The 18,070-nt window shown below is 51.8% G+C and overlaps 1 protein-coding gene across 5 annotated transcripts in view; it reads right to left on the bottom strand.

Annotated features, from left to right (window-relative positions):
• The window catches only part of DGKG (diacylglycerol kinase gamma), a 143,735-nt gene that overhangs the window by 95,447 nt on the left and 30,218 nt on the right, over positions 1-18,070 (bottom strand). For all 5 annotated transcript variants that reach the window (XM_054040177.1, XM_054040181.1, XM_054040179.1 and 2 more), the window contains 4 exons: positions 16,019-16,095; positions 4,495-4,660; positions 2,678-2,740; positions 649-906 (listed from right to left, as the gene is read on the bottom strand). In XM_054040177.1, the coding sequence (XP_053896152.1) occupies positions 649-906; positions 2,678-2,740; positions 4,495-4,660; positions 16,019-16,095 (564 nt within the window). The remainder of the gene's footprint in view (positions 1-648; positions 907-2,677; positions 2,741-4,494; positions 4,661-16,018; positions 16,096-18,070) is intronic.

Below are 18,070 nucleotides of genomic sequence, written 5' to 3'. Positions count from 1 at the left end.
CCCACAGAACATCCCCAGGAGGAATCTATTGCCTCACAGAACCCAGCTTCCAAACACCTGTCACGCCCCTGTGCAATGGTTTGATTCTGAGACACTCTCCACGAATTAAGAGTCCCAGGCCTTGGCTACACTTACCAGGTAGTTCGACGGCTGGAAATCGAAGTTCTGGGTTCGACTTATCGCGTCTAGTCTGGACGCGATAAGTCGAACCCGGAAGTGCTCGCCGTCGACTGCGGTACTCCAGCTCGGCGAGAGGAGTACCGCGGAGTCGACGGGGGAGCCTGCCTGCCGCGTGTGGACCAAGGTAAGTTCGAACTAAGGTACTTCGACTTCAGCTACGTTATTCACGTAGCTGAAGTTGCGTACCTTAGTTCGAATTGGGGGGGGTAGTGTAGACCAAGCCCCAGAGTCAATGTCCCCATTTCTCCAGGGGCCAAGAGAACTGGTACAACCCCTGAGCTCTCCTGGAAGCACCGAGCTGGCTTTGCGGCCAGATTGGTCCCATTTATCTGCATTTCCTCTCTAGGCAGGAAGATGAGGGAAGAAAACAAAACCCCAAGCTCTGGCTTTTGTCAGCTTATCCCTATGAGAGGCCAGGCAAAGCCAGGGAGCCTGTGGGCTGAGCCAGAGGCCTGCGGCAAAGCTCACCTGGGGACTGAGGGCTGAGCACAGCCCCGGCGGAGATCTTCGAGGAGCCTGATGAGTTGTGAGCAGAGTGGGTGCCGGCGGTGGATTTCTGAGAGGAGGACCTGGACCAGTTGGGAGAGGCGTTCCCGAGGGCACTGGTGTTGGCTAGAGGTGTAGGGATCAGAGAAGCGGACTGCTGCTCTGCGAGGCTAGAGGGGGAGCTCCTGGAGTCAGGAGTGTGTCTTCCCAGGGCACTTAAGAGAGTTTTCCCATTGATCCCTGAAAGGCAGATACAGGAACGTGGAGAGTGTGACAATGCCCCAAACCCACCTGATCGTCTCTAAAGATGGCTCAACCAAAGAAGCAGGCACCAGCACATGGGCCCAGAGTCCTGCTGGGGCTTGGACCGCGCAAGATTTGGAGAACCCATCTGGGGAAGCCGCTCCTGGGGCAACACACCTGGACTGTGTATAACACACACTCCTGCCCTCTGGAGTCATTAGCCAGTCCCCAGGCCAGTGTGAAATAACCAACAGGACTGTGGTCCATCCCCTTGGATCTTCCAAGGGCAGTAGCACCTGGACTCTTCACTCCCTCCATTTGTGAGGGATCTGGGGCTCTGCCCCCTCCCTAAGGGTCGTCCCACTTGGCCAAGGGACAGACAGTTCTAGAGGTTCCATGGAATCTCCCTGGGTGATCTGAAAAACAACCCCTGGGAATCTCCCTTCCCCCTCACCTCCTGCTGCTCTGGCCTTTGCCCTGGGGCTCCCACCCATGTGGGCTGCCTCACATCCCTCAGTTGGCTGATCCCTTTCTGGCCACCAAGGGCAGGCTCCTCTCTCCAGGGCAGGCTCCTGGATCTCTGCGCTGCCCCTCTCACACATACCCCTGCCTCCAGGAGCTGGAGCAGAGCTGGGCGCAGAGCAGCTCTGAGCAGCTGCCCACCACATGCTTCCAGGATGCTGGCTGATCCACCAGTTTCCCAGCCTGGGTTTTCAAGGCTGGTCTGATGAGGCATCTCCGCTCTGCCTCTCTCCACTTAGCTGAGGGATCTTTGGGAGGGAAAGGGGCAAGTCCCATGGGGCTCTGTGCTGCTGAGGGAGCAGAGAATACACACTATGGGACTAGGAGCTGTGCACAGAAAACATGAGGAGCAGCTAGGCTGGCGATGAAAGGCCACCATGGAAAAGTCCTACAGACTGTAACAGGAAAATCCAGGGGGCTAAATAACAGAGAATACCATCCCCCACGCTATCCCATAGTCCCCTATAACCACCTCCAGGGAGATAATTCTCCATTACACTCTAGAGGACACTTAAACCTACAGACAGATTCTCATGTCCCTAGCTAGCTGGAACCTAGACAGGGAGATTAACACCTGGGAATCACTGCCTGGGGAATATTCAGCCACACACAAGAGGGTCCACACTGCCGCTGCTTTCCCTGGCCTTTGAGCTGGGTTCTTTCTGATGTGCTATTAATTGGCCAGAAGGAGTCACCGGAGTGATGCAATTCCATCTCCTTTGTAAACCAGCTTTTCACATTAGACCCAGCACAGGTCAGAGGATTCCTTAGACCTCTGGGTCCCACCTGCAGGTGTTTCTTGGCGCTCCAGGTCCCCATCTCTATGGAGCTCCCTGCATATGAGATTTAACAATTTATTCCAGACCTGCAGCTGCCTAGAGTGCACTTGAAACAGATCAGCACCCCTCAAACTGACTGCAATTAGGAAGGACCTGGCCAGGTTAAAGAATAACACTCATCTTCTTCTGCACTCAGCTGACTTGAGTAATACATTCACCCGCAATGTAACACCAGACATACAAAGCCCTGCATGCCAACACTTCCAGACCAGCCACTGGGGGTGAGGGGTGGGTGGGGCGGGGTGGGGGGAAGGGTGTCTGTCCTTGGCAAACAAGGGAGACAAAGCTGGAACTCGGACTGGGTGGAAGCTTGTTAGTTTGTGTCTGTCAGTTGATTGCTTTCCCTCCCGTTTTAGTTGGGCTGAAATTCCATATGACATGCCATGAGTCACAAACACAGTGGGTACCTGTGACGGGGGCGCAGGCCACTTCAGTCTGGATGGAGATGCCCGCATCAATGGATTTTGGCTCTGAGCACGTAAGAGAAGCAAAAGAATAAATACATGGAATGTGTCTGCAGTCATCTGAGCTCTATGAGAAATAGTGCAGTAGTCCCTGCCCCCACCTTTTATCCAACCTCCCCTTCCTGGGAAAAAAGTCAAGGAAGCAAAGCATTTAGTGACAAGTACTTCTACCAAAGTTCAGTGGTTGGGCATGGCCACCTCGTCATGGATCTGTTGATTCCTTCAGAGCCACATCTCCGCCAAATGCAAGTGTGGGTGATACTCTATTCATTATGGTAAATATTAACTTTACAGACATAGAATTAGCCTAATAATTTGGCACTGGGAGTCAGATGTTCCCATCTGAGGAGCTGTGACAAGCAGACAGAGGGAATGCAGCATGTTCCTATCTCCTCCAGAGCCCAAGGGTGCAAGACCCACATCTGGGAGCGAGGTACCCCCCCTTGTGAATATTACATTGCACTATCCAATCCTACTGGGCGGGTGAGGGTACACGGCACCTATTGGAACCCACAGCCACTGCCTTGGGCTGCACAATGGCTCATGCTGCACCCACCCACCCCAGTCCTGAGAGGGCCACACTATCCCAATCTGTGGGATGTGTGCTGGGGCATATGGCATCTGCAGTCACTGTCCATGTCTCTGAGGCTGAATGGGGAAAACAATGCTGCAGCTCCAGCTGATATGCCGTGGCCAGGCCTCCCCATGATGGAGGCCACTGTGAGCACTTAAATCCTGTGCTCCAGTCCCTCCACTCTGCTCTCACTGCCTGGTCCTCATCCTAGATCAGGTGCCAGTTACAGCAGAGACCATGTTTTCACATATAGACCACCACCACAGCTGCACTCTTCTGGGACAATGCAGTCCCAAAACTCAGGGAGAAGTACGCGAGAGCTAGGGATAAAGCATTCTTTGCCACAGGGACCTGGCTACAGAACAATCTCCTAGAGGAGGGGAGGCCAGGCCAGGCCAGAGTCTGATGAACTTTAGGAAACACTGCAAAACTCTCCTCTCTGAGGAAGCCTTTCCACCGTCAACAGTCCGACATTCACAACATCAGCACACCCAACCAGACCCAAGGGAAAGAGCTTTCCATACCCTGAAAAGGGAGGAGAACCAGAGACTCCACGGTGCTCACCAAGGCTCTCGCTTTGCCCCACCACTGTACGTGGAAGCTGCTTAGATATTACAGCAATGGGCAGCAATGCAGAACCTCATGGTAGGCAGGAGTCCGCGGCATGCTGGGTGTGCGCTCAGTACAGAGACACACGGAGACCATAGGAGTGCCAGCTGCACAGTTCTGTTCGTGGGGCAGGAGATCACTGGAACTGGCTCTACTTCAGCAGATTCTAACTATTTACAGCCAGGCAAACTGGAGACCTAAGCAACTTGTGGGTCCCTTCCAGCCACTGGGAGCAAACCTCTTCCCAGCAGCCTGTGATGTGCATGGCCGCGTAAGGGCAGCCATTTGGGTGTGTTACTGCAGTACTAAAGAGGGGTCAAAAAGAACTGGAGAATGTTGCTGTGAAGAACAGACACCCTGGCACCTCCAATACACAAGATTCCTAGAGCGTAAGGCTAGAGGGACCATTAGATCGTCTACTCTGAGCTCCACTATCACCAGCCAGTGGATGCCACCCAGTAAAGGATGTTGACTTCCATTTCTAACTTCACACAATGTCACGAGTTGCCCGTGCCCCGCATTGGCTGCCAGTGTGCAGAGCAGACAGGAGAGCAGGAGCAGGCCAGATGTTGCTTACCCAGGATGTTGAGCTGTGAGATGCTGGAACCTTGTCGCCGAGACTCTGGGGAATACTGGCAGATCTTGCGTTTGAAGGACATGAAGAGGTGCTGGCAGAGCTCCTCAGGAATATCCACCTCCAGGTACGTCTTCATGAAGAGCCGAAACCCCTCGTAGTCAATGGGCTACGGGGGGGAAACAAAGGATGCTGTTAGAAATACCCTGCCCACCCACAGAGCCGCCTTCGCTCTGCTCCAAACCATGGTTTCCACAGGGCGGTTTGCTTCCCACAGTACGCTCCAGGCAGGACTCTTTCTGATATGCTGATGGGAAAAGGCAGAAGGGTTTTCCAAACATTGCCAGTGTTTACACCAGGGGGGTATGAAACTGGGAGCTGCTTGGGGAGCCCTTGGGGAAGCCACACCCCATGAGCCTGGTGGAACATGCACGATCCCATTTTGAACATCTACAGGACTGTGAGCGGGGTCTCGTGGATGGAGCTTGGTTTGTGGGAGGTACTTTCCCCAACCCCTGCCAGAATTCAACCCCTGCCATCAGGTGTGACTGCTTTAACTCCTCCACACCCAGCCTCCTGCCCTGAAAGCCCTGAGGCCAGACCCTCCATGGGCACGACAGCTCACATGTCAGCCAGCCAGGAGCCGCTTTGCTGGGCTACACTGCAGGGACTGGAAAGGGGAAATGTCTTCATGCCACCCTTCCCTTCCCTCCCAGCTAGCACGATTCTGCCTGAGCTCCCTCCTCCTGGCCATACAGACGTATCCTCGGCTGCCCTTTCCGTGCTGGGGCACAGGGAGCTGATCCCCACTCTTTACCGGCCCAGAGAGGAGGCATTGTGTAGCTCCTTGGCCACAGCAGGAATCAGGTCTCTGAGCCCAGGAGATTTCCCTTTCATTGGCTGCACTGGAGAAGGGTGAGCAGATGTTAGGAAGCTGCCAGCCTCCCTATTCTCACAAGCCCTCTCGGGACTGGACGCTGGCACGAGCGAATAGTAACTGCCCCCTTCCCCTCAGCTCCTGGTGGACAGGAGCCCACCACCTGTCCCCAGCATGGCTGGATCTGACTGGCATCCACGCTGGCGGTGCCAGTGGAGAGCTGATGTGCCCGGATGGGGATGCCAAAGGGAGCCATGCCCTGCTCTTTTCCATGCGGTCTCTGCCTGTCGTGGTGCCATTCTCCTGCGCTGCCATTGCACACAGCACTGATCTGAACAGGGCTCTGCGGAGGGGCGGGGCACTTACTGCTTCCCACAAAGCTACTGCAGGAGCTGATGTTTCTCCCACCTGTTCTCAGCCCCGAGGGAGAGCCCTTGGCGACGCTACGTGGGGAGAGGAGTGGTGAGCCCCCATCCAGCATGTCTACAAGGCAGACATGGGGTCTAAGTGCAGCATGCGGGGAGAGGGCAGAGAGCTTTGATCTAGCTAGCTCATGTACCGAGAGCAGTGACTGCACCACAGCATGGGCTGTATAGAGTCTGGGGTCTCAGCACCCAAGCTAGCTCAATCTACATCCGGTGATCATCCCCCGATTGCAGGGCACGCACACCCCAGGCCATGCCACTTAGCTTTTCAAATCTTTCCTCAACAATCAAACCCTCCAGTCTCCTGCCTCCATGCATGGCACATCTCAGCCCCGGCACTGCTCGAACTGAGCTGTCTGAGTTTAACAACACGGGCATTCATTACCCACATAGGCCTTCGACCTAACATTTCATGGCAATGTGCCTGTGGCATTGAGGTCCGAACATCTCTGTTCACTTGGGCGGCGTAGCCAATAGCTCCTGCCGCAGTGACATGCAATCACAGCCATTTCCATGGATAGTTTTGGAAAGTTAAGGCGCTTGTCCAATTTTCAGTGATTTCTGTCCGGTATCACCTGCGGCGCATGGGCTAATGTTGGGTCTGCGGAACACTATGCACAGAGCTATATGGAGGGATTCCTTGGCCCATCAAGATGGGACTGTACCCACGCTGGGTGGCGTGGAGGGGTACCCAGACCCATCTCTGGCCTGGCAGGGAAATACCAAACTCCTGGGTCTGGGAAAGGGATCTGGGAAAGCTGTCTGTTGTCGTTGCAGAGGTTTTCTGGCAGTCGGAAAGTGTAGGGATGCATAGCTCCCGAATCGCCAGCCCACGGGCGCGGCAAACTGCTCCCATGGCTACGAGGCAGGAGTGACCTTCAATCCAGCGTTTGTGTTTGGGAAACTTATTTGGCTGATTTGATTGTTTCCTCGCAGCTGGTGTTCACGCGCTCGAGAGACGGGTTCGTTATCTTATGTGCATGTACACTGCCTGGCGTTTCTATGCGCAGGAATGTGACCACTAAGAAGAGTTGTAAACAAAGCAAGGAGAGAAATAAAAACCCCAGGAAAAGTTTTCCTGGGAGGCTTTTTGCAAGAGGCTTGTAAAGCTCTCTGGCTACCACAGACCTGGCGTTCTGTTTCCTGCGTCGTCACCACAGGAAAGACACCTGCCAAGTGCACCCCTCATCACCTCCCATTGCTAGAGGGGAAAACTGGCTACCCAGCAGCCGGGACATTGCCATTTGCTTAATGTCTTGTGGGGCCCTAACAAAAGTGGCTCTCCCTGGGCTCTGTACCTTTCTCCTCATGCTGACTGGTCTTTGCTTACCCTGTGGGGACCTGCTGGCCACAAGTGCATGGCTGGGTGATGGCTTCCCTGTTGGGACTCCTTGCTGAGTGTGCGAAAGCCAGCATGCAGAGCCGAAGCTAATAGCCTAACTACAGCCACCCACCACAACTCAAGTGGGGAGAAGAAGGCAGGTCTCTTACTTGGTTCAGGGTATCTTGCTTCTGCAGCAGATGAGAGCAGAGAAAACAGAGAGGAGAGTTTAGTGAGCAGCAAGAGGGCAGGAGCCCTGGCAGTGCTAGCACATGCCCAGTGACACACTGTGCACGGAACGGCGTTGCCACCTTACTTTGCAAGGCTCAGGCTATGTGGTGTTTTTCTGACAGTCCCACCTGCCGGAGTTGGTGGTTCTGCTGCTGTTCCCAAGGAACCCCTAACCCAACCCTGTGCTTTACACTGCACTGCCCCAGCTCGGTGGGGTGGAATGGCCTAGCAGGCTGGAGCTCCCAGTCATGCTTTGGCAGCCGCCTCGCTCCTGCAGAACTTCTGAGTAGTTTTGAGCAGAGCAGGCATTGATCAGCCCAACACCCAGATGCAGAGGAGAGTGCCACGCCCAGCACTCAGCAGTGAGGCTACAGCCCGAGCACCAGGGGTAATTGCAGGTGGTGACTGCAGGACAGGGGCAGAATGTCAGAAGGAAAAGGGGAGAGACAGAATGAAGGGAGGAAGGGCAGGACCCATGGGAAGGACCAAGGGGGAAAACAGCCACGGAAGGGGAAGGAGATGGTAATGAGAGGAGCAGGGAGCCATGAGGAGACGTCAGAAGACGACGTTGAAGTGGACAGATGAGAAAACAGCCAGCCGGCAGGGCAGGTGGATGACCCGAAGCAATGATGGGCTGGGGTAACAACAGCTTGGAAGAGGGAGGGAGGAAAAGGGAAAACATCTGCCAGCTAGCCAGAAGGGTCCAGAAAGCAAAGATGGCCACAGAGCTGGACACTACCATTCTTGATCCACCATGGGGACAGCAAGGCTTGTCTTGAGCATGGGTTCTCAGCTTGGAACTTGTGGCCGCCAATGGGGGCGAGCCCACCTTTCTTTCCTTCATGGCTAGATGGGTGGTGGTGGTGGCCGCCCTGGAACTTTTCCATATAGTGACCCCAAGTTTCAGCAGAAAACCAAAAACCCCTGCCTTAAGGGGTGTACTAAGGAAGAGGACATGTTTGCCCAACTGAAGGGTGGCCATCCTTTCACCCTGGCCTCTCGGACTTGGCATATGGGGATGTATGTCTCATTGGCTTATGCCTCTGTTGTCACACCCAGAGTTCTTGTCTATCTTGATGGAATTGCAGGTCAGCTAATGAGAATGTCACAAAATGATCTTAAAATTTTGAAGACAAATGGAGCTTTATGTTCATCTTGGTATTTATAACCCTCATTGCCACAGCAGCTGAATGGCACTGAGCAATCATTTATCCGGGCCAACAAATGGACCTTCAGAGCTGGCTCCTCATCTGATGTCACTTGACAAATCTGCACTGCAGTCACTAGACCTACACCAGTTCACACCAGCTGCAGATCTGGCCCTCTGCGGGAAGTCACCGAGGGGTGGGTGAAGTCCCTTGGCTGTATTATTCCATCACCAGCAGCATGCTATTATCACCCAGAAGTGCACATCCGGTTACCTTCTATTGCTCAAACAAGCTTTTGCAGCAACACACATAGAAACAATGCCAGTGGGATTCTGGAGGCATTGTACCTGGGAGCACAAAGTGTGAGTCACCAGAGCCCAGGGTGCAAATTACTTCATTCTTGTCTCCCCAATGCTATCGTTCATACTTTAATAGGTAAGGTCTGAGCCGGGATTTTGGGCAGGAAAGTGGCAGATAGTTTAAGGTGGGCGCCAATACCTTGGCAGATGCAAAGAATTTATTGGAAAAATCAGTGGACTGACTAGGTTAGCTAGTACTTACAAGTAAGCAGGAGAAGCTAGTGGAATGGGGTAGCTGGTCCAATAACAAAATAGTTTGCTAAGCCAGGTTTCTACAAGGCTTTATTCAAGTATCTTAGTGTCCCCGGGGTATAGGGAAAGGACACAGGCTTTACATAAAACTCAACTCAAATAGAAAACAGCAAGGTTGGGCAACTGGCCTACCTTGGAGCAGCAGACTGACTAGCTCTGCCTCTCCAGAGATTATCCCCCACTATGATAGTATGGATTCCTGTGGTCCCTCTGAGGACCCGCTTTGAGTATCATGAATGACACATAGCAATGAGCTGCATCAAGCAGGAGAGGGAGGGATCTAGAAGCCTGCTGAAAGGGTCAATGTTCCGTCCAGTTTCAATTAATGTTCATCTATCCCCTGGAAGTGGGAAGACCAGAGAGGCGGAGAAATAACTAGAAATATTGGCAAGAAAAGCATAAAATAATAAAGGGCAACACATGGGAAATAATGAGGCCAGCGTCCATGCGCAGAAAGTAGGAGCAAGTTCAGTAGTAAACGTTGGCAGTGACAGTGGGCAGCAAATTAGATAGAAGTTCCCAACTGGATGGAGCTGCATAAAAAGCCAGTGATGGGCTCCATTTACAGAGCAGGGAGGTGAAGGACCTTCTCAGGGAGCTCTGTTGCCCCTTCATCTGGCATGCTGCAGTCCTGGAGACCTCAGGACCAGACAGATACTGACAAATTTGATGGAGTTCAGAGAAGCACAACAAAGTCCTTAGGGTGCTGGAGGGACTGATTTATGTGGAAAGATTCGAGAACTGAATCCATAGTAGATCGCACAGCTAAGTGATAGCTGAGGAAGAGGGGTTAGTAGGCCCTGGAAGGGTGAAAATACCAGGAGTGAAGAAGAAATGAACTTGAGGGGGGTCTAACCAGGAATAATTCATCCAGTGAAGGGTTCTTTCCCACTGTACACTTGCCAGAGTCTAACTTCCTTGGGGAAATAGCAGAAACCCATCACCTGAGCATTTTAAAAGTGGGCTGAATGGAGTACTAGGGAGCGTTCTGTAGAACACAATCCTGTATTTGCTCAGGAGCAGATTAGATGACTCACTAGGTCTCCATCTCTAAAGTCCGTCCCTGTCGTCTCTGGGCCACAAGCGTCAAAGGGCAATTCTAATTTGAAACAGCCAGAGTAGTCGGACCACGTGGGGGCCACTAAGAGGAGTGGGTAGAGCAAGTCTGCCAGGACATCTCTGAAGATGCTATGGGAGTGAGCAAACCCACTAAGATTTTCCCTGAAGGTGCCAACATGGGTGGGAGGAAGGGGTTTGACGTGGGTCCCAGGACGGCTCCCTCACGAATGGCAGGGAAGGCGTGCGAGGAGCAGCACTTTGTTTACTAAATTACAAACATGCTGGAGGACATTTTTATCTTCGGTCAACTCCCCCTGTCCTGCAGCTGATCTGTGCTTCGAAGACATTTAAAATGTAATTAGTCATTACACTATTTTCCCCAGAATGCATTACACCTACGCAATCCCTTCTGTGTAAGAGGGACTCACTCACCGTGAAAGACACATCAGAGGAGAGGAACAGCCAAAGGCACCGTAGGCAGGAAGCAGTTAGAACTCACTGAGCTCCACCCACCACACATCATTTGTACAATGGCCTGTTTTCTCCTAAGTGCCTGTCCACCGCTCTTTAATAGGCTCACAAGCACAGCTCCTAGTGATGCCTTTTGTTGCTCTGTTCCATGTGGTAATTACCTTTGGAGACAACAAGTTCCCTCTGTGCTGGCTCCTTGTCTAAAGTCAGTTTGTATTCTTTGGCTCTGGACCCTGTTGTGTTCTTGAATAGTTCCGCCGCTTTCACTGCCTCTCCTAGCTGAGGACAACCCACTGCCTGTTCTTAATCACCTCGCTTCGAATGATTCTAAACCAAACATCCCTGAACTCTTTACAGTTACAACCTCTGCTAAAGGCTCTGTCCTACTGGATCTCATCTGAGTCTTTCAAAAAGCATCGTCTACAAAACCCAGCCGTCCCAGGAGATGTGTTACAAGGGACAGACTCTTCCCAAACCTAGTCCGATAGGAGAGTCCATTGTCCCAGCCTTGTTCATGGCTAACGAGTGGGGGTTGGAAAGTGTGAGGGGGAACGGAGACAGGTTTCATTGGGGAGCACAGACATATAGGGAGAAAATGGGGTGGGGGTGTTTCATTTGCAAACAGTGAAGCTGAAGGCAGATACGTTGAACCAACAGGACTTTATTAAACCCTGTGCATGGCTCTCTCTGTCCATGTGACTGAGCTGCTTCCAACCGAACTCCCTGTATTCCCTGTTCTGTCATCAATGCCCAAAACTGTAGATAGTGCAGCATGTTAATAGATTCAGTGCCTTGGTCCTTTTGCCCCAACTCACTGATGCTGGGTAGATGTGCCCTTCTCAGGGTGCCAGCTAACATCAGTAATGGTCCTGGACAATATCTCGTCTCTACCTGGTAGTACTGGAGGTGCATCAACATGTGCTCAAATCTCTTTGGAGCACTAAGACGTGGCTTTGCCATGATTGTCTCTAGGGGTTTGTGGTCTGATTGCCCTATTGCTTAATGTCCATAGGTGTCCGGGTGGAATCATTCCACTCCAAACACCACATCCAGAAGCTCTTTTTCTCTTCGGGCCTTACCCCTCTTCAGTCTCTGACAGGGCTCTGCTGGCGTAAGAGATCGGCTACTCCTGCAGAAGAGCTACACCCAATCCTTTCTCCGATGCATCACACTGGAATGTCAGAGGCTCTTCTGTCTGGTGGTATTTCAGGACAGGGGCATCCATTATTATTTGTTTTGGTGTGTCCAATGCTTGCAGTTGGGGACCTGCCCAGTCTCACTCAGTATCCAGCCTTGTGAGCTGACGTATGGGTTCCACCACTGCAGCCAGGTGTGGCCAGAACTTGGACAGAATTTTTATCGTTCCTAAGAAGCACCATTCCCCTTTCACATCCACTGGAGCTGGCAGGTCTCTAACTGCCTTGGTCTTGTTGGGACCTGCCTTCAGTCCCTTGCTGTGAGCAGATATCCAATGTATGTCACTTCATGCTGTTTGCATCATATTTTTTCTGGGTTGAGTTTTATATTCTTGTGCCTCCATCACAGTAGAAAAGATCGTTGTTTTCTGTCACAATCTTGTTCAGTTTCTGTATTGTTGCTCCTCTCCCTACAATAAGAATATCATCTGCAATTATGTTCACCCCAGGCAGTCCTTTCAGCACTGGGGTGAGTCCTCTCTGGAATACATCTGGTGCTGGGTTTATGCCCATCAGCATGGGCAGCCACCCGTAGTGATCAAATGGTGTTGCAAAGGTTGTCAGCATGTTGCACTCTTTCTCCAGGCTTTTGTACCAAACCCCATGCCTCACCTCACAGCTGTAGAGATTCTGGCTTTGGAGAGTTCTAGCAAGATGGCGTGAGTTGTGAGCAGTGGACAGTGACATCTTTTCAAAGCCCAGTTCAGTGACTCTGGGTCTATGAAGATGTGTTATTTGCCTGATGGCTGTCCTGGCCTCTACAGGTGCTACGATTCATAGATTCTAAGGCCAGAAGGGACCATTATGATCATCTAGTGTGCCCTCCTGTATAACACAGGCCAGACACCTGCCCCACAATAAATCCTAGAGCAGAGCTTTTAGAAAAAGAGCCAATCTTGATTTAAAAATTGTCAGTAATGGAGAATCCTCCACAACCCTTGGGTAAATTGATCCAATGGTTAGTTACTCTCACCATTAAAAATGTACTCCCTATTTTCAGTCTGGATTCGTCTAGCTTCAACTTCCAGCCATTGGATCATATTATACCTTTCACTGCTAGATTGAAGCGTCCATTATTAAATATTTGTTCCCCATTTGATGCCCCTGCTCTGCAGACTTCTAAGCTCAATGCTGGATTACGTGGTGCCATTGGAATTTTCCTTCATGGTAAACACCCAAGTTCTACTATGGGGTGTACTTGCAGTTTCAGCTTTCTTTTGAGGCACCTCTTGTCTTGGAAAACATCCCCATATGCTCTTAAAATTACCTCCATTGTCCATGGAACTCCCCCTTTTGCTTCTTGCTCTGCCTCTATCAAAGTCTGATGCGCCCCTCGATCAGATCCATGGCTTGTACAGCTGGATGCCCCAAGAGGGGTCTGTGGCGCTTACCATCCACCACCACAAACTTCAGCTAGCCCCGGGGGGTGTTTTCCAGACTAGTTATAAGGAGGTGACATTTTTCTATGGGCTGCACTGTGCGCTCATTGTAGGTTATTAGATTGCACCTACTCTTTGTGATGGGCGTGTTCAAGCGCAATTCACACCAAGGAATCACACTGCAGGAGGCCCCGCTAGCCCGCTGAAATCATGCAAGGCTTTTCCCTAGTAACATTGTCGTATGCACAGAGTTGGTCTGGTCTCCTGTTGCTTTCCTGGCCCACAGCCTGAGCCTGATATGCTCTCGGGCTCCAGAGAGTGTCATGGTGTCACCACCGCTGTCCAATGTGCCCTCCCCCTCTTGTACAGGTCTGGCTGAAACTTTCTGGATCCTTCCTCTGCTCTGGCATACGCTGCTAAAATGGCTCAACTTGCCACGTTCCTTGCAATGCTGTCCAGTGCAGGGCCCGTCTCCTCTACCTGCTCATGCCGTCTCCCTCGGTGAATGCATCTCACGATGGATATGGAGCCCTGGCCACCTGTTCACCTTTGTTGTTGTCTCACTGTACATACTTCTGCGGCTGTTGTGCCTCCTAAGGCTGTCATCCTTTCTCTTGCAGCTTCCACTGCACGTCCCATAGGTAAGCATCTGTCTAGTCTGAGATCACCTTCCTGGAGCAGCCACTTCTGCAGGCAGGATCCCAAGTGCCACAGACTGTCCTGTCCTGAATCAAGGAGTCTGACAAGCAGAGCTGTCCCTTGGGTACGGTGAATTGGGGCGATTGCCCCAGGCCCCACGCTTTGGGGGGCCCCACACTCCGGGGCTGGAGTGCCCACCGGCAGCCCCCCTACCAGAACCTCTCCCCAGCGCCTCCTGCCTGCTGGTGGGCCCCGCTGATCAGTTCCTCCCGCTCCCTCCCAGTGCCTACTGCCTGCCGTGGATCAGTGTCAGAAGGTGCTGGGGGAGAGGGGGGAGGAGCAAGGACGCAGAACGCTGGGAGGAGGGGGCAGGGCAGGAAGCGGTGGGTGGGCGTGGGGCCTTGGGGAAGGGGTGGAGTGGGGGTGGGGCCTGGGCAGAGCCAGGGGGAGCACCCCCCCAGCAGATTAGAAACTCAGCACCTATGTCCCAGGTCCCATATGCCCCTGGGGACAGCCCTGCTGACAAGTCCCCAGAATCGCAAGTGGCAGCCAGTGTGCGTAAGGCAGTAGCATAGGGGTCCATCCCCTTCCCTTAGGATGGGTCTCTAGTCACTCTGCAGTTCTGCATTGGGGAGCAATAGGTCACTGCTGTCAGGCTTGAGGCCATGGTGAGCTTCAGAACGGTGCCGACCTCTGTGCTCTGTTCCCTAGTACGGTAAAGCCAAAAATCAAGCTAATCCCATTTCAAAACAAGGCCCAAACAAGTAAATCCCTAAGAACCCAACACTCTATGTGACTAGATCCCCCCGGCGTGCAGTCTGGGATTGTGATGGGTCCAATGGGCATCCCCCTACCCTCTGCTTGCCCCCCCTTGCCAGGAGCCGATCAAAAAAAAGAAGCAACAAGCTACAACAAGCAACAAGGTACAAGTAACAAGCCACAAGCAAAAAAATAGCCAACAAGAAACTCAAAAGCCAATTAAGCCAAAAAAAGCACCCAATTTCTGCATTTTTTTTTTGCGGGGTTGGCATGTATGACATAGAGGAGTTTTGTAATAACTGAGAACATTGATATGTAACCTAGTTATTGAGAGAGAGTCTATAACTTATACTGGGATCATAGGATGCTTATCATAGGCCTATAATACTTGAATTCGGATCCGAAGAAGTGGGCTGTAGTCCACGAAAGCTTATGCTCTAATAAATTTGTTAGTCTCTAAGGTGCCACAAGTACTCCTGTTCTTCTTTTTGCGGATACAGACTAACACGGCTGCTACTCTGAAACTTGAAAGACAGTGGGTCAAGGATCCTGCTTCCTGTCTCCAAGTTGAAAGCCTGGTTTTGCCAAAGCTGGGAATTATCAGTCCTCCCAACAGTCCTGGGATTCATGGGACTGTCCCACTGTGAACCCAAAACCTCCCTGTCCTAGCTGAAGTAGAACATTTCCCACATTCAGGGCTGCCCAAAGGTTTGGCCTGCCCACCTCTCCACCTCCATCTCCGAGGGATTGAAGGGCCAAACCTGAGTGGCACTGCGTCCTGCTTTAGCCACTTGAAATGCTGGGAGATCTGAGTTACTAGATCAAAGAGCTACACCCAGTTAAAAAGTTACTTGATTCCTGCCAAGTGGGTCAGTTGCCAGGGGCTGTCTAGGGAGTTGTTCGTTAGCTCGGACGCGGACACACACATGGGTCCTGCTGGAGTGTTTGAAGACATTAGAGCCTTTCCCAGCTCCAGGGAATGGTAAGCCTTAGGGAGAGGCAGGCAGGCGTACAGACTGGCTATTGTTTTTAAGATCTGTTTTCTCTTAAACACTTTTGTTCTAAATAAATTATCTCTTGCTTTCAGGAGAACATGGGGTCACTGGTTACCACTGTCATTGCCCCGGAGGGAACAAACCTCCAGTTGCTCGACATACATCAGGCCTGCAAATGTAATTGCAGTTGATGCATGGGTGACTGCAGCCCAGAGCCTGGTGTGAGAATGGGAGAGTCACATAACTCCATCCTCAGATAGGTGACGGCTCAAGGCCTGAGACACGGTGCGCTTGGAAAGACCGGGGTGGGGAGGCAGAGGTGCAATTACCTCAGTAGCTATGATACACTTATCAGCCTTTCTGGCCTGTTGGAAGGGGATGAATATATAATGTGCTGATGTTATAAACCTTCTTACCTGTTCTGGGTTATATTTTGAGAGGACTCCGTCCCCTTGGAACTCTTCCAAGACATCCTTCAGCTTCTTAGTGGAATCTAGGAGGACAGAACCATATATGAAACACTGTGATGCTGATGGAGGAACAGACTTCCCCGCTTGTCATGAAAACCATTAACAGCAGATCAAGTTGTGATGTCACAAGCTTTCACAGTGATATTAAGCCACCCATTTAGCAGTAGGACAGCTAGAGGCCTAGCATGCTAGGAACAGTACCATGTACTTACCCACCTATCATTTCCCCTTCTCTGGAGCAGACACCTGGTGCTCCACCCTGCATTACAACTGGGGTTATTCCTCATCTTCCATACTCCTAGTTACTTATTTTGAACCTCCTGCTCTAGCTTCACAATGTGCAGCCAGCAGGGGGAGCTGTACTCCCAGGCACTGGGCCCAAGCTGGGAAGACAAACTATCAAGTCTGACTGGTGAACATTGCGAGAGGGTTGCTGTCTGCAGCCAGGGCACTTTAATAAATGCATAAGCGGATAAAGGATACACAAAACATGGAAATGAAGCCAGATCCCAGTTGGAGGGAATCCCATCATCTCTCTGCAGGAATGCTCCATGAGGGACTGAGATATTCTAACTGGAATTTAATGCAAAATTGGGTGATGTCCTGGGTGGTGTCTCATTGAGCACCAGCTGCCGCCTTCAGGGACAGAAAAATTATAGCTGCGTCAGTAAATTCTCTTGTTCACCTGGTGTTCCCATTACAGCTGGGAAGTGGCCAGCCGTAAAACCAATCTGCACAAACAGGAGAGAAACTTACAACTGAACCAAGATGAAAACCTGCTCTGATTGGAGGGTGGTTTTGGTTGGTTGGTTTTTTGCTTTTCTTCTTACTTCCCCACCATGTAAAAGGTTTTAATGAAGGAAAAACAGCAAGAGACTGCAGAACCCACATCCAAAAAAGACAACACATCTGTTTTGAAGTGATGGCCAATAGAATACACTGAAGACCAGGTAACTACACAGCAATGTTACTTGAACAAAGCACTGTGCTGTACTACCCACGAAACAAGGAGCCCTCACAGGATGGGAGATCTTTAATGAATAGTTCATAGGCCTCACAAACCACTGAATTTATCCATCTGACAATAGTGCGTATGGACGCCAATCCAGGAGGTTCAAGGATGCTGAACTCACAGCTGCCAGACAGAAAGTGGGAGCACCACACAGCTGGGCCGTGTGCAGAAGCCCCTTTCATTTTAGCTGGGCCTGCCTCACTGCCATGTTTTTCCTCACATACCAGTTTCCTGCAGACTCCTGTTCTCAGAACCCTCGCCCTGCCAGGGGCACCAAGGAGAGAGAGAAAAATCAACACAAGACTAGAAAAAGTACCTGCCTGGAAACAAAGCCCGGAGATGCCCAGCGGAACCTTCTGCCAGTTCAAGTGGAGAGGACACATTGAGGAGTTAGCGAGGCTATCAGGTCTCTGCCCAGCTCCACCTGCCATCACTACAGGGAGGGCAAAACAAGGAGGAGCCTCCACGCGTGGCAGACAAGAAGGAAAAACCTAGCTGCAATGGATCCCAGAGCAGCAGGTGCCCAGGAGGGAGAACTGTGCCTACAAGCAGAATGGAGATCCTGCTTCACAACGAGACCCCAAGGCAGCGCTGACTGGATGATTGTTCTCATTGCAGTGTTCGAACTGGGCGGAGCCTTGTGTGGGAACGGTGCAGAGCGGCTGCTCTGGAAAGCATAGAAGCGGGCACAGCACAGACAGTGGCACTGCAACCTTGCTGCACTAGTCTGGCCAGCACGCCTCCAGCTGACTTTAAGGAAGCACCTCGGTAGGATAGGGACACTTATCCGGTGCCCTGTAAGGGTGCCAGCTGGAATAGTGGTCTTCTCCATGCATACACCTCCCCACTAATCGCTGACCTGAGACCACCTAGGCCACTGAACACCACTGGCTGGTGCTGCCCCTTGGTGAGTTAATGGTCTAGGCAGAGTCTCAGGAAGTGGCCCAGAGGTGAGAGATTCCACATGCCATTGCTAAGGCAGCATT

The sequence above is a fragment of the Malaclemys terrapin genome, chromosome 9, assembly GCF_027887155.1.
Source record: "Malaclemys terrapin pileata isolate rMalTer1 chromosome 9, rMalTer1.hap1, whole genome shotgun sequence".
Lineage (NCBI taxonomy): Eukaryota > Metazoa > Chordata > Testudines > Emydidae > Malaclemys > Malaclemys terrapin.
The sequence above is the reverse complement of the archived record's forward strand: the minus strand, read 5'-3'. Positions and strand labels throughout refer to the sequence as shown.